The sequence below is a fragment of the Amblyomma mixtum genome, chromosome 9 (assembly GCF_055824585.1).
Source record: "Amblyomma mixtum isolate Tamu chromosome 9, ASM5582458v1, whole genome shotgun sequence".
NCBI lineage: Eukaryota > Metazoa > Arthropoda > Arachnida > Ixodida > Ixodidae > Amblyomma > Amblyomma mixtum.
The window spans coordinates 5,924,536-5,937,084 of record NC_143020.1 but is presented as its reverse complement, the minus strand read 5'-3'; the positions used below and the strand labels follow the sequence as shown (position 1 = coordinate 5,937,084).

The window sequence follows — 12,549 nt, the reverse complement described above, 5'->3', positions numbered from 1 at the left end:
AAGTTCAATGGAAATTGTGCTGTTTACGAACATGTACACTAGTCTTGTTTGCGCACACAAGCTCGCAGATAATTTCTTCCACAATAGGGAACATTGCCTGAGCAGCTTAACATATTGTTTTAAATTTTCAGAGTGATGTCCAGAGAGCCAGCAGCCTAAAATCTTCGCAATTATTCTTCGTGGTATTTCTAATAGCACTTCCAACAAGCAGACATTTGAATCCAACAATGATATGTAAGCATTGAGGATTTCCTAATAGTAATCAGCCCCATATCTGCATGCATTATGCACTTGCCAAAGGCTACCAAAGACAGAAATCTGCTCAGCGGTGCCCTGGTTAGATCGTTGAAATGAAAAATTCTAAAACGCTTGAATTTATAATGTGAACTATGATACCTCCCCATCGTTTCGTTTTTCGTCGTGTAGCAGACGCTTTGTCACATTAGTGGAGTGTCCAAGTATAAAACTGAAAATCCGGGCATCTTAAGGACACCTCTCACGGAATATTGTTTAAGAAGTAGACCGCACAATGCTAGCTATCTCATTGGCCATATACGTGCTCGTTGCCGCGCAAATAGTTTCTAGCATTCCTTATGAGGACCATCCGAGGAATGTTCGGCGCCACCATGCAAGACTTGTGAGTGTTCGTCTAAACGATTGAATTGGAATCAGAATGTAAAAAATATAAGCGGGAAAGCCTTAGATCCTCGAACACTATGGTAGATTACAGCCAACGGCTGGGCAAATGTTGCATTGCGATCATATGTTTTACAAACATATAAATTCGTGGCGTTATTTTTCGGAGCTTAGTTTCAGTGCTTTTTTATTGTGCTTACGATCACCAGTGCTATTTGCTGGGAAGCTCTTTTCGTGCACGCAACGATGTCAAATTACCTGCGACCATGAAAAATGGAGTTATGTTCGTGTATCATGCGAATGCAATGCCCACTCTCCCACAAAATACTCTCACAGTCTGAGCTTTCAGATGACCGCTGTCGAGGAATTCCTGTTCGTGAAGAGACAATCTCGAAGCCGGGCATTGTACCCAGCGAAACGTTGCGAGGCCATGAAAAAGGTACGGCAGACGCCGTTCGGTATTTTCGACTACGCTGTTTACTACATCCTCGGCGAAAGAGCAAATCAAGTGTGAGTATGCATCCTAGAATATGTATCCCTCATTTGTAGCCCTAACCAAATCTATTTGTTAACATCACTAGAATCGCTACAGAACCGAGCCACTAGATTCATTCATTCATGTTATTCATATGATATCAGCATATCATCTTTAAAAGCGGAGTTGAGCCTAACAAACCTTGCCTGTCGTCATCGCATCGCCAGTATGTGTTTATTTCAGAAGTTTTTTACAGCTCATTGCGTATTCCACCCTACATTAGCCCTCCAGCACGCATTTCCCTCCGCCTTGGTCATCCCCTGCAAGTTTCCCGTCCACAGATTTATACCACAACGTTTGCTGCATCATTCTTTCCTCACTCAGCCAAATTTTTGAATTGTATAACTGCCATATTTAACAAATAACATCTTTGCACATAAAGTTTGATTCTATCTGTACCCACCGCTTATGTAATACCCCCTAACTGAGGGTCTTTAAGGTAATACAGTAAAGTGAAGTGAAGTTTACAAGATTCATTTGTTATTTTCTTCGCTGCTGTAGAGATAAAGACGTCCTAGCAGCAGATAACCACGCCCAAAAATTTTAACGGGTGAATGAATTTCCACTAGCCCAATAGCACGGAGCATAGCAGCCGGCGAGACTATTAGATTTTTGAGTGCCGCCCTCTTTTCTGTATCCTGTCCGGCCCACTCGCCTTGCACCAATACTTCTTGCGCATGCGCTTCGACGCGGTCCTCCCAGATCAAACTTTGCAGCTATTTTCATTTTTTTTCTGTTGATTGGTTGTTTCTTCCAACATCAAATAATGGGTCATGACAGGTAATATTTTGACCAGCGCGGCGCTGAACGGGAAGCCGATCAAGCCGTGCACAAGAGAAAGCGTCCTCGGCTCATCAAAGCTGCGTTTTTGGCATAGGCGATGAAACTACGATTTCAGGGAACAGGTGCGATTTGCATGACGCGCGAATGTGCGTTTCGCGTGGATGTAAGCGGGAACACTTTCACAACCGCTTGATGCTCCCAGATTTACTGTGAGGAATAGTGAATGAACGAATAAGATGGCGTGTATACGTGAGCTCGCAAAAGCATCTGTTTCTCTGTTCTTTGTCTGAGCATAACCGCAGTATTATGCGACGTATGACCTCTTCATAGTTTGGGTTAGGCTTCTCATAATTTTAGCGTTATTTTTTTATGGTTAGAAACTATTTTCAGGGCAGAATTCACACCTGTTCAGTTCTTTCTTGACGTGACTTTTACCTCCGTAATAAAAGAAGAACTTGCAGGACATTGCTTGTATGCGCATTGCCTTACCTTTCGCTTTGTGTGGTAATGGTGGTGGCGTTAGTGGTAATAACATTATTTGTATGTAATTTTAGTCGACGTAGCATAAGTGGTCGACTGCGACCAAGACACCATCGAAGGCTGCTACCTCTCGGTCATTGATGAATAGGTTCCAATGGTCTTTGAGGTCCGAGCTAGACAGAACCTGCTCCTATTGCTGATATGTCCGGTTTAATATTTTTGTATCACTTGATTTGTTGGCTTGCCAAACGTAGTGGTATAAGCTTGGGTGCTTTCTGCAAATCGGGCATGCGTTGAGATGAACTGTTTGTTGGTGGTATCTCGCGCGTTAAGCCAAGCTGAGGGCATGTGTATGCACGCATCTCTTTGTTAATTCTTGTTTAGTCGAGGACTTAACTTGCGGATATTTCATTCTCGTTAACATGGGAATGCCCCCGGCTTTCAGTGGGGTGCCTCTCTCATAGTATCATCACAAGAACTATGCAGCGAGGGGTGCTATGCGACCAGCTGCGTAGCTTCGACACACTCCGCGGGAGTCGGTTATGTGCTTAGAAGCAGAAATTGCGATGACCAATGTAATTGTCACCTGCTATGCGAGAAGGGGGCAGGTGCCATAAACCTCAAACCGTCCACCTGCCTGTCTTGGTGTATAATTGCGTGGGTGAACCACCCCCGGCGGTCAGGGCCGGCGATATTTACGTAGAAGATGCTGTGTTTGGGACTATAGTTGCGTGCCAGCACTAGTGCTCGGGCTGTGCAGCGACCGTCGTGAGTATGAGCGTCCATCTTAGAGGGAAGTGGGCGTACTAGGGCGTGGTAGCGCCATAGCTTGGGTACCAGGGCCCTCTCTAGTTCCTTAGGCATGTGTTGTATATGTAAATGAGCCACAAGGACCAGGCCGGATGCTGTTTGCATGAGGCGCGTGTACTGATTAAGAAACAATGCAGAACCCATCCCTAAACCCATCACCTAGACTCCAGGCCATCAGGGTCTTCGAAGGAATGAGGTCGCACACGCGGCTGCCGAAGCTCTCATCTCCCGGGTACCTCATACCGACTCATACCTCAGATGCGGGGCAACCCTTATTCCGCTTTTGTGAAATTCTGAAATATTATCTGCATGACCATCAACGCTACCCAGCCCCGGCAAAAGGGCTTGGGAAAGCAGACGAACGCGTGCTCCTCCGACATTTTACATTTCGACCCTATGGTCACTGGCCGGTGCTGGCAATGCGGGGAGGTGGCTCATACCTACCACATGGTATGGGCCTGTCAGCAGAACACAGCCCTTTCCCCAAACCCGACCCTACCTCAGAGGACTGGGAGGCGGCCCTGCTCGGATGTTCCGACCTCCAGGCCAAGCGGTCCTTGAGCTAGGGGGACCCGATGGCGGCTTCTACCAGTGAAGTCCCGGACCCGGCGCTCCAATTAGAATGTAAGGAGGCTTCCCACTAGGGGAAATCCCCGAACATCTCTCCGTATATATATTGAATAAATATCACCACCACGCTTTTTCACCACCACCACCACCTCACAGAGCCAGGCCTGGAAATCGTTGGGCGGTGCTGTATGCGAGTTTTTCCTGCGAATGGCCTCGTCTAATGAGGCTGTCATGACCGTACTTCTGACCACGTGGGCCCGATCAAGCACCAACCGTGAACAATCGACGAGGCCGACAACCTCGCGACGGCGGTGGTGCAGTGGGGTGCTGGTGATGCCCCCTCCGAGCCAAAGTGGATTAGTGCAGCGGACTTCCTTGAGCGGAGGTAACCGCGGCAGCAGCGGCGAAGGCAGGAGAGGCGCAGGAGGCATTGTCAGCGGCAACCACAGCGGAAGCGGAGGCGACGTGGCGGCGCCAGTCACGCTGGCTGTTAATTGAAGACGGCTGTGTCCCCGACTCGTGTTCTGGACATCCGGCGGGGAAGCAAGTTCATTCACCTGCGGGTAGACTGCGGGAGATTCCTTTCCAGCCGTGTGGGATTAGTCAGCATCTACCCCTTCCTATCGACCCAGCTGCGAGAGAGTGGAACAGCCGCACCGCCCTTGCCGTGGGTGGTACACCAGCGTCTACTTCGGTCCATCCGATTGGACAGTGCTCTTCGAACTTTATTCCCCAGCCAGGGATCTGGGGAATCCGAACTATATTTAACTCGGCTGTGAGTGTGGCCGAAAAAAGCCTGCTAGCCCCAGTCGACTCCGGTCGACAAAGAAGTTCCCTTCTACTGAGAGTCATTCTCAGTCACCCTTTGTAAATAATGTAAATAAGTGTATAAACTTTTTCGTTACCTTCCTCCGAACATAGTCTCCCATCCTCCTCGTCCCATCTCCGGTCACCGGACATGCTACCCAGGTCGCAACAAGGCTCAGATTATTCTTGTTCCTCTTTTATTTTGTTCCTTACCGCAGCATATTTAGTGCTTTAGTAGACATTCTCCATTTCATGTTTTCCTACATGCCCATTGTGAATCTGATAAGATTATTTTGTTCTGGTTGGCACCGCTTGCCTTGATGGCTGCAGCTATTACGATTTCTTGCTTGTCTGCGTGAGTTTTGCAAACTGTGGCATTTGTGCTCATGTTGAGGTCGCATTTATATACAGCTATTTTCATCGAATTCTCCTCCTCATATTTGACTGCGTCGCTGTATAATACTTGTGTGCTATCAAACATGTTAGTAGGTAGGTGAGTTCTCTGGGTGCATAATTCTATGTATTGGGGATCTTGATCTCTGTACAAACTTCTCGTGGTATGTGTTCCTCCTATCTGGTGGCTAGTTCTGGTTTGTGTGCATGTCAATTTGAGCATGCTGCTTCCTGTGCATAATTGTGGTAGCCTTCTCACTGGCTGAGGTGTTTTCATCGCATTTCCTCACGGCTGTTATGAACGCTTCATGTCTGTGACTGCATGTCTGCCGTGTTTGGCATGACCCAAGCGCCTGTTTGTAAACTTTCTTGATTTTGCATTTCTTTCATCTTTTCCTTCCGTTCAATGGTATTACGTGGTGTGTGATATGCTAACCTCCTGATGACGAGCGCCTGCGTTAAGCATACAATGTCTCTTTCTTTCATCCTATCGGTTCTGTTTTTTAGTTTCAACACCCTCCTTAGTATGTGGGCAGTTCTGTCATATTCTGCAGTGATTATAGACTACTAACCTCTTCTAGTATTTGAAGACCAAAATTCTGGTCTTGCGCATTGTTTTTGTTACGTGATTTCCTAAACCGATGCTAATACTAGACTGGTATGTTTGGTATTCTGCAAGGATGCTTCTCCTAAATGAGCTCTAACTTTCCTGGTGACCGCCTAGGTCCACATTCTTCTGCGTATTTCTAGGGTACCTCAGCAGCTTTCTGTAGCTGCTCGTTTGTGTAGCATTATGATGATTCATAATTTTATTTAGTTATATAATATGCATATATGGCCCATTTATCTTCATTCCGCAGTTAAGTATTTCAGGCAGTTTCATTAGGGCCTTAGTGAAGAATTGTGATGATAAATGTTCTCCTTCTGGAGTTCCTCAGCTTCCCATTTCTAAATGTTGTAATCTTACATCACCGATTCGTGTTGGGACCTTACAGTTCTGTAGGAAGCTGACTACCAGTCTTAAATACCTTTGTTACATTTCGTAGAAGAAACCTTATCAGAAAGTTCCTTGTGTATACAAAGTTTATTACGGCCTCTGGGAGATGTCCGCTCGGTGTCATACGCCGCGACACAGAAAACGCAGTTGTAGTCTCGTCTTGTAAAGAGCGTATGTCGTTTCAAAGCCGTCTTACAAGACGAAGTAAACAACCTGCCTCCCAGCAAGAGTAATCTCAGCTCAACTTCATTTTCGTTGCTTACTAGCAGCCCTAGTGTCCTTGCGCTGAATTTTCAGTATGAACCCACTCTAACGAACTGAGGTTCACATCACGTATAAAAACTCTCGCTCAAATTACATGCTAAGCAGGTCAGCTTAAGCCTGTGCAAAGTGTTTTACAACGCTAGCTTTTTTTTACCCTGATGTCAATCGGTTTCGTGTAATCGTCTAGCGCTTGAAGCCATCCATATACGTGGCGCTCACCTCCATTCCTTTCTTCTTTCCGTCTCGCGGGCGATGAAGACAGAAGAAAAGAGAAAGGCGAAAAGGAGGAGTAGTTGGGTGAAGCTTGGAGAGAGCGTGTTATAATACAAAACCATTGCGCCTTCTCAACACATGCCCTGAATGCTGTAAAATTTGAGAGCTTTCTTTGCGGCACTTGTTTTGGACTTATAACTGGAAGGTAGATCCCGCTAGAGACTAGGCAGAGCATTGTTCTGGGATCAGTAGACGCCAGAGCTCACAAACTCTGATTGGGCTACAAATGCTCCCTCGACGCTCGCCATATACGTGCTGCATAAAAAGTTCTGCAAGTTACTTTTCGCTTATTTCTCAGCCCACAAGGCACTATTTTTGTGTATCGAATAAAAAAAAAAGGCACTCAACGTACCTCGATGGTATACATGACTATAACGCTGGTCGTCTCTCAAGGTGCTTCGAACCATTGCGCAGACGCCGTTTAATTTATTTTCCCAACAATACTTTTCCGCGAAGAAAATCATTTGCTTACAATATGATAAGTGACTTTCATTTTGCGCGTTCTCACCAATCAGGGAAGGCTTCGTTTCCACATTGACTACATCCACAACTCGGGGCCATGTACAACCCAACGCAGTCAGCTATAGGACTGTAAAAGGTAAGTTAACACGTTACGAGAAAGCGCAACCCTTGCAAACGTATTTCAGAGCTGACTGACCGCGCTTGGTCTTTTCCAAGAAACGAACCGCAAGTGCAGTTAAGGGCGCAGCGTAGAGAATTACGCCCATGCAACACCCGACAGGTAATGAATATTCGCTGTGGCTAAGAAGTAAGCGCAGGTGGCTGCTGAGCCTGAGGGCGCGGCTTCAGGCTAAGACGTGAGAGCTGTGTTCTGTCAAGTAAAAACGTAAAATCCACTCTTGTGCTCTGAGATCACAGCACGCGTAAGTAACTCCAAGGGGTCTAAATTATTTGGAACGGCACTTTTTATTCTTTTATCTTCTTTTCCCCTGTCTTTGTCTGAATATTATTTATAACCTTTAAAGCATTAATATCTTTCAAGCAATCAAAGGGGCAGTAACTGTCTTGCTTCTCAGTGGACAACCGCTCTGTCTAGATAAAATGAAGAAAGGAATGAAACACGAAAAAATTTGGTGTCGCTGTGGATTTCTCCGAATATATTTAGACCACCTTGTGTTTTTTTTTATAAGCGCTGACATTACACAGCTCATGGGAGGGGGAGGTGAAGAAATTACAGGTTGGACAGCGTTAAGGCCAAGTAAAAAAAAGCACTTTCTCCGCGATCACCCGTTGTTCTCGAAAACTCGATGGAAGCGAAGCATTCAGGGAAGCAGCAGGAGGTTAAGGAAAGTAAGGTGATATAATGGCAGCCGTACGAGAGTACACAATGCGTTTTTTACCTCTCTTGATCTCAGAACACTTGGGAACATGAGATTTTTGTCATGGACTCGAGGTTAAACACAATTAGTGTGGTGAGGAGAGTTATTCTGAACTTTGCCAAGACGCGTGATTGCTCTTGTTGAGTGGCGGGGGAGTTCAGATAGGATGCTGCTCATTTTCATGCCTTTCCAAACCCCAAGTCCTGCGGAAACTATGTTTTTTTTTTGTTATTTGCGTTCAGGTCATCACCAGTCACTTGTGCTGTTTTTCCGCGGCAACTGCACGCATTAGTGTGCGCCTGTCTCAGGGGTCATATGCCCTGAGCATCGCAGGTGTCAGCGTTCGGTGTGTTATGCGTCCTTGAAAATCGAGCAGTTGTGTGCGCATCGCACATACGTCTTCTGGTGTTGTGGCTTAGCGCCACTCACTGTGAATCTCTTTGGTGCGACTTTCCTACCAGCTCTCTCTCGAAGCGGACAAGCTTCGTTGGGCTACCACGCAATGCTACCAAAGTTACAGACCACAGATAACCTAGACGTAGTAATACCGTGCTTCTTTTCGAAATGCTGCCATTAAACACTGACGACTGGGCACTGAAAACTTCGAAAGAGCATTCAGAAGATTCTGTGGTATATAATTTTGACCACTAGTGGTTTCTTACACGCGTTAGCTGTGTTTCTCATACAATGTCAGTGCTTTCTGTTTAGTTTTTAGATTGTCACCCCCCGAGCCCCGGGGATAATCCCCTGTTAACGCCTGTATTCAGTTTGGCTGTCTTTTTGTATATGTCGTTTTTTTTATTATTTATCCCGCTTTCCCGAAATACTGTGCCATAACATTAGCCTCTGTTAATTTTTTTTGTCTCTGTTACATTCTTTGGAACTGTTTGTTACGTTTGTTGCACTGTTTTTTTTTTCCACTGCATCACTCCCCCTCTGTAATGCCCTCTGGGCCAAGAGGGTAACTTCAAATAAATAAATAAATTCACATTGCTTTATTTAGAAACGTGAAAAACCAGGCGCGTTTGCGGAGATTTATAGTATTCTTTACGTTTCCGCAAGCAGTGTGTCATGCGGTGAATTTTGGAGTCGTTGTAGTATGGGGATTTTCCTATTTTATTGCTCGATCGCATATTAGTTGATGCAGGGTAGTGCAGTATATTCAACAGCGATTTGAAGTTCCGGAATGCGCTTTGCTTCGCTCCACAGCTGTACTATTGAAATACTTTTCAAGAAGCGATATGTGTGGTATGAAAGTGTGATCCGCGTTGCCAAAATTGCGATTGGTTATATTGAATTACATATTTGAAATGACCTAGACAGCTTTTTCAGCTAACCCACAGAGCTCTCTAAAACTCGACGCAATTCTTACTGGCTAGACTGCTTCAGCCCGCAGCAAGAGCAAAAGCAGCCCGCAGCAAAGCCCGCAGCAAACACTAAAAGCATTTCGTTCTTTTTTTTTTGGGGGGGGGGTGGGTGAGGAAGGTCTGCATCAACATGCTGCAGCGCGACAGCAGAAAAACATAACTATGTTTGACAGTTTCGCTTTCAATTGCGTGCATGAATAGTAAACTCTTTTATTGATTTGTAAAAGTATAGCATTTCAAATCACTCCTACATAAACTTTCAAACTTCAGACATCTTTTTGCCTTTTCCTCAAGTTTTGTGCGTTTGGATAAAGACCTCAAAAGTAGTTTATCATTAGATAATTCCTGAGACATTTACAAAATTTTTAAGCCCCATGCGTACGGGGAGCGCATCGTGAATTTGACTTTTTAATAAAATGTTGTACCTGCACTGCGTCTTTCTTGGTGATTAAAAATTCAAGTATTTAAATCAGCACGACTTTAGCAACTTTCTGTTGTAAAATTTTTTTTACTGTGATCTAAATTTTATTTTTCATATAAAAAGTGGCGCCTTTTTCTGTGGCCAGATGTTTTGATTCGCAGTTCACTTTGTCTAGCGTTGCAAACATAGCTCCTATTTCAAGTTCTCTTGGATGTGTTTTCCGAAATATTTTCATTGGTCAGCTAAAAATGTTAGGAGGACACAGATTTGAGCCTTGTCGTTTAGGCAAACAGCAAGTTAAGCTGTCAGATTTAATAAAAATAAGCTGGAATTAGTGAGTGCTTCATATACAGCGCCTGTCCTGCTAAGTCTCTCTGTGTCCCCGTCCCAAAGTGTAGCGCTCAGTTATTTTTCGAGTAAAAAATACATAAAGAATTAGCACCAGAGAGTATTTTGTTTCGCGCACTAATTGTTGCTGCGTGTTATCCTCTCTATTGCATATAGTAGTCATCGATAAAAATCTTACGTACGGAATTTTGCTCTCCTATAGCAAATGTAACGAAAGGAAAAGCCATGAAGCTGTAAACAAGTGTGTGGAATACCTACTAAAGTAAAATACATTACCATCCGTGTACATGTAGTGGCAAAGAAGTTCATGTTAGTTCTCCGGATTTCAGAGCGGACAGATTTGTTCAGTCGGTCATTTAATTGTCCTGAATGAGATTATTTTAAAAGCTCTGGAAGCTATGTTTTCTCGACAGGATGCTTGATCAATGTCTAGAATTTGTGCCCCGTAACTATTGGTCTGCATTTTTCAGTTGCAACGAAAAAAATAAAAACCAATGGCTTCAAGAGCTCTTAATAACTATGAGTATTCATTTGCTTTTGGAATGGCTTTGGTAGGTGGCCAAGTGAGACTATTCAAAGTCATGTATGCGGACCAGCTCCAAGGGTGCTTCATCCTTGTTACTACTAGTGCTTCGTTGGAAAAAGGTGAGGATCAAGAACCAATTGTCTCAGGCGGGAACAAAAATAGATAAATTTATACTGGTCACTCAGTTCACAGATATTGCATATCGTCGTGTATTTCTGCAGCTATCTTGCAATACCTGCAATAATATTTGCTGTAATACATGTTGTTCGTCTGATAACCTGAATCAAAAACGACAGCGTGCTGCTGGATACAAAAACCAAAGCTCTGCCAATCGTACTCCAGAACTACTGAGAAGAGTGTATATTGCTTGAGAAGAAAACAAGCGCATAGAAGTAAGAAAACCGAGCGCTACATCTTACAGACACATCATAGAACAGGATATAACGATAGATTTGCATGCACGCTACAGTGTACAGTCCAACTTTAATTAACATGGTTTAAATTTGAATGCGACAAATCTGAGTTCCTCGGAAATAAAAAAACATCTACATGGGCCACAATGCGTGTTAGATGATGTCATAAGTTTTACAAATTACCACAGTGTAGATCGTGCAATTGAAGTCGTTGTGAACATGGCTTCTTCCAAGTTATAAAGATTTTCAGAGCGTGCTTTATGTTTTAGAAACTACATTGTAATTAAGAAACATTTATAAATATTGACTTATAGACCTTACCGGTGCCACTACCGGACCTGAAACACTTCCCGGAAGTTTAAACCTCCCTCATCAATAAATGGTGACATTTATTGAAAGGCATTCGCTAGATCGTTGCCAAAAACAACTATGGGATGGGTGCATGACGTCAGTAAAAGCAAGGAAATGCTTGAACACGCGCTTTTAAGCTGACCATGGTCACAAAACTGAACATTTGAGTACGGGGTTTGGTAAAACATAAAACAAGCGAGAAATTCAACACGCGCTTATAAGTTCACGGTGATTATGAAAATAAATTTTAAAGCATGTTCCTCTGATTATACGCCTGTCCTCCTCTTCAAGCGACACACAATCTCAGAATAGGCATTTAAATTTTATTTTAATAAGCATGGAGGTATACATCGGTATTTTTTTCTATATGTTCATGACACTGGTATGAAATGCACCCTCGGGTACGTTTGACGTCAGCATTTCAGTCAATTTGAAAAAAGCTTCATTGGATTTAATTAATCTATACTCAGCACTCACGACAGGAAGTCATTGACGAGGGGTATCAGTTTGCACCGACCGAATTACGACAGTGCGAATCGAGATAACATTCTAACACTCAGCGATACGATGGCGCAACAAAGATGTGTGAAATGAATCCAAAGTTGGGCACTGTGGCGCACATCAAGCTGTGTTGCAGCTTTTCTACACCAACGCTGGTAATTTTTCTACTTGCTGCGTCTTTTACACAGGCTGCCGCCTTCTCCAGACACACAGCAGAGTGAATCTAGCCGTCCCACCGGAATGCCGGAGAGTCTACCAGGAGAACTGCCCCCGAGATAGCATCGAAATCTATAACCCGACTTGCCAACAGCTCCTTTCGCGGTTTTTAAGGGGAAACAGGTGACCCTTTCAAAACTACGCGTGATGTACTCCATCATACTATGCTGTCCAAATAAATCCTGGGAATCAATTTTTGCCTTGAATTGGGTATCATACGTATGAATAATGACCGGTGAATGCACTGGCTTTGATAGTTGCCAAACTCGTGAGCAGAACTGATATTACCTCAGAGCGCTGAAATATATTTCAGTCTTACTTACCATGGTGTTGTTTCTACAAAGCACACAATATATTATGATATCAGACTCCAGTTCGGGGCTTTTAATTACATTCTAGAGGGCAGAGATACTAGCGAACGCGTAAAATATACAAGTGACATGAAGACGTCGTTTACGTGAGCATCGACCATTACTGTGTTTTGTTTCACATCCAAAACATCTATGCATTCATTTCGG

General features: G+C 44.1%; 1 protein-coding gene across 1 annotated transcript; it reads left to right on the top strand.

Annotated features, from left to right (window-relative positions):
- Positions 1 to 529: 529 nt before the first annotated feature.
- On the top strand, positions 530 to 12,158 carry LOC149328161 (uncharacterized). Its single transcript, XM_089561509.1, has 5 exons — positions 530 to 637; positions 986 to 1,146; positions 7,064 to 7,146; positions 10,580 to 10,669; positions 12,004 to 12,158. Exons 1-5 carry the CDS (start codon positions 530 to 532, stop codon positions 12,156 to 12,158), a joined length of 597 nt encoding a protein of 198 aa, XP_089417635.1.
- Positions 12,159 to 12,549: the final 391 nt, after the last annotated feature.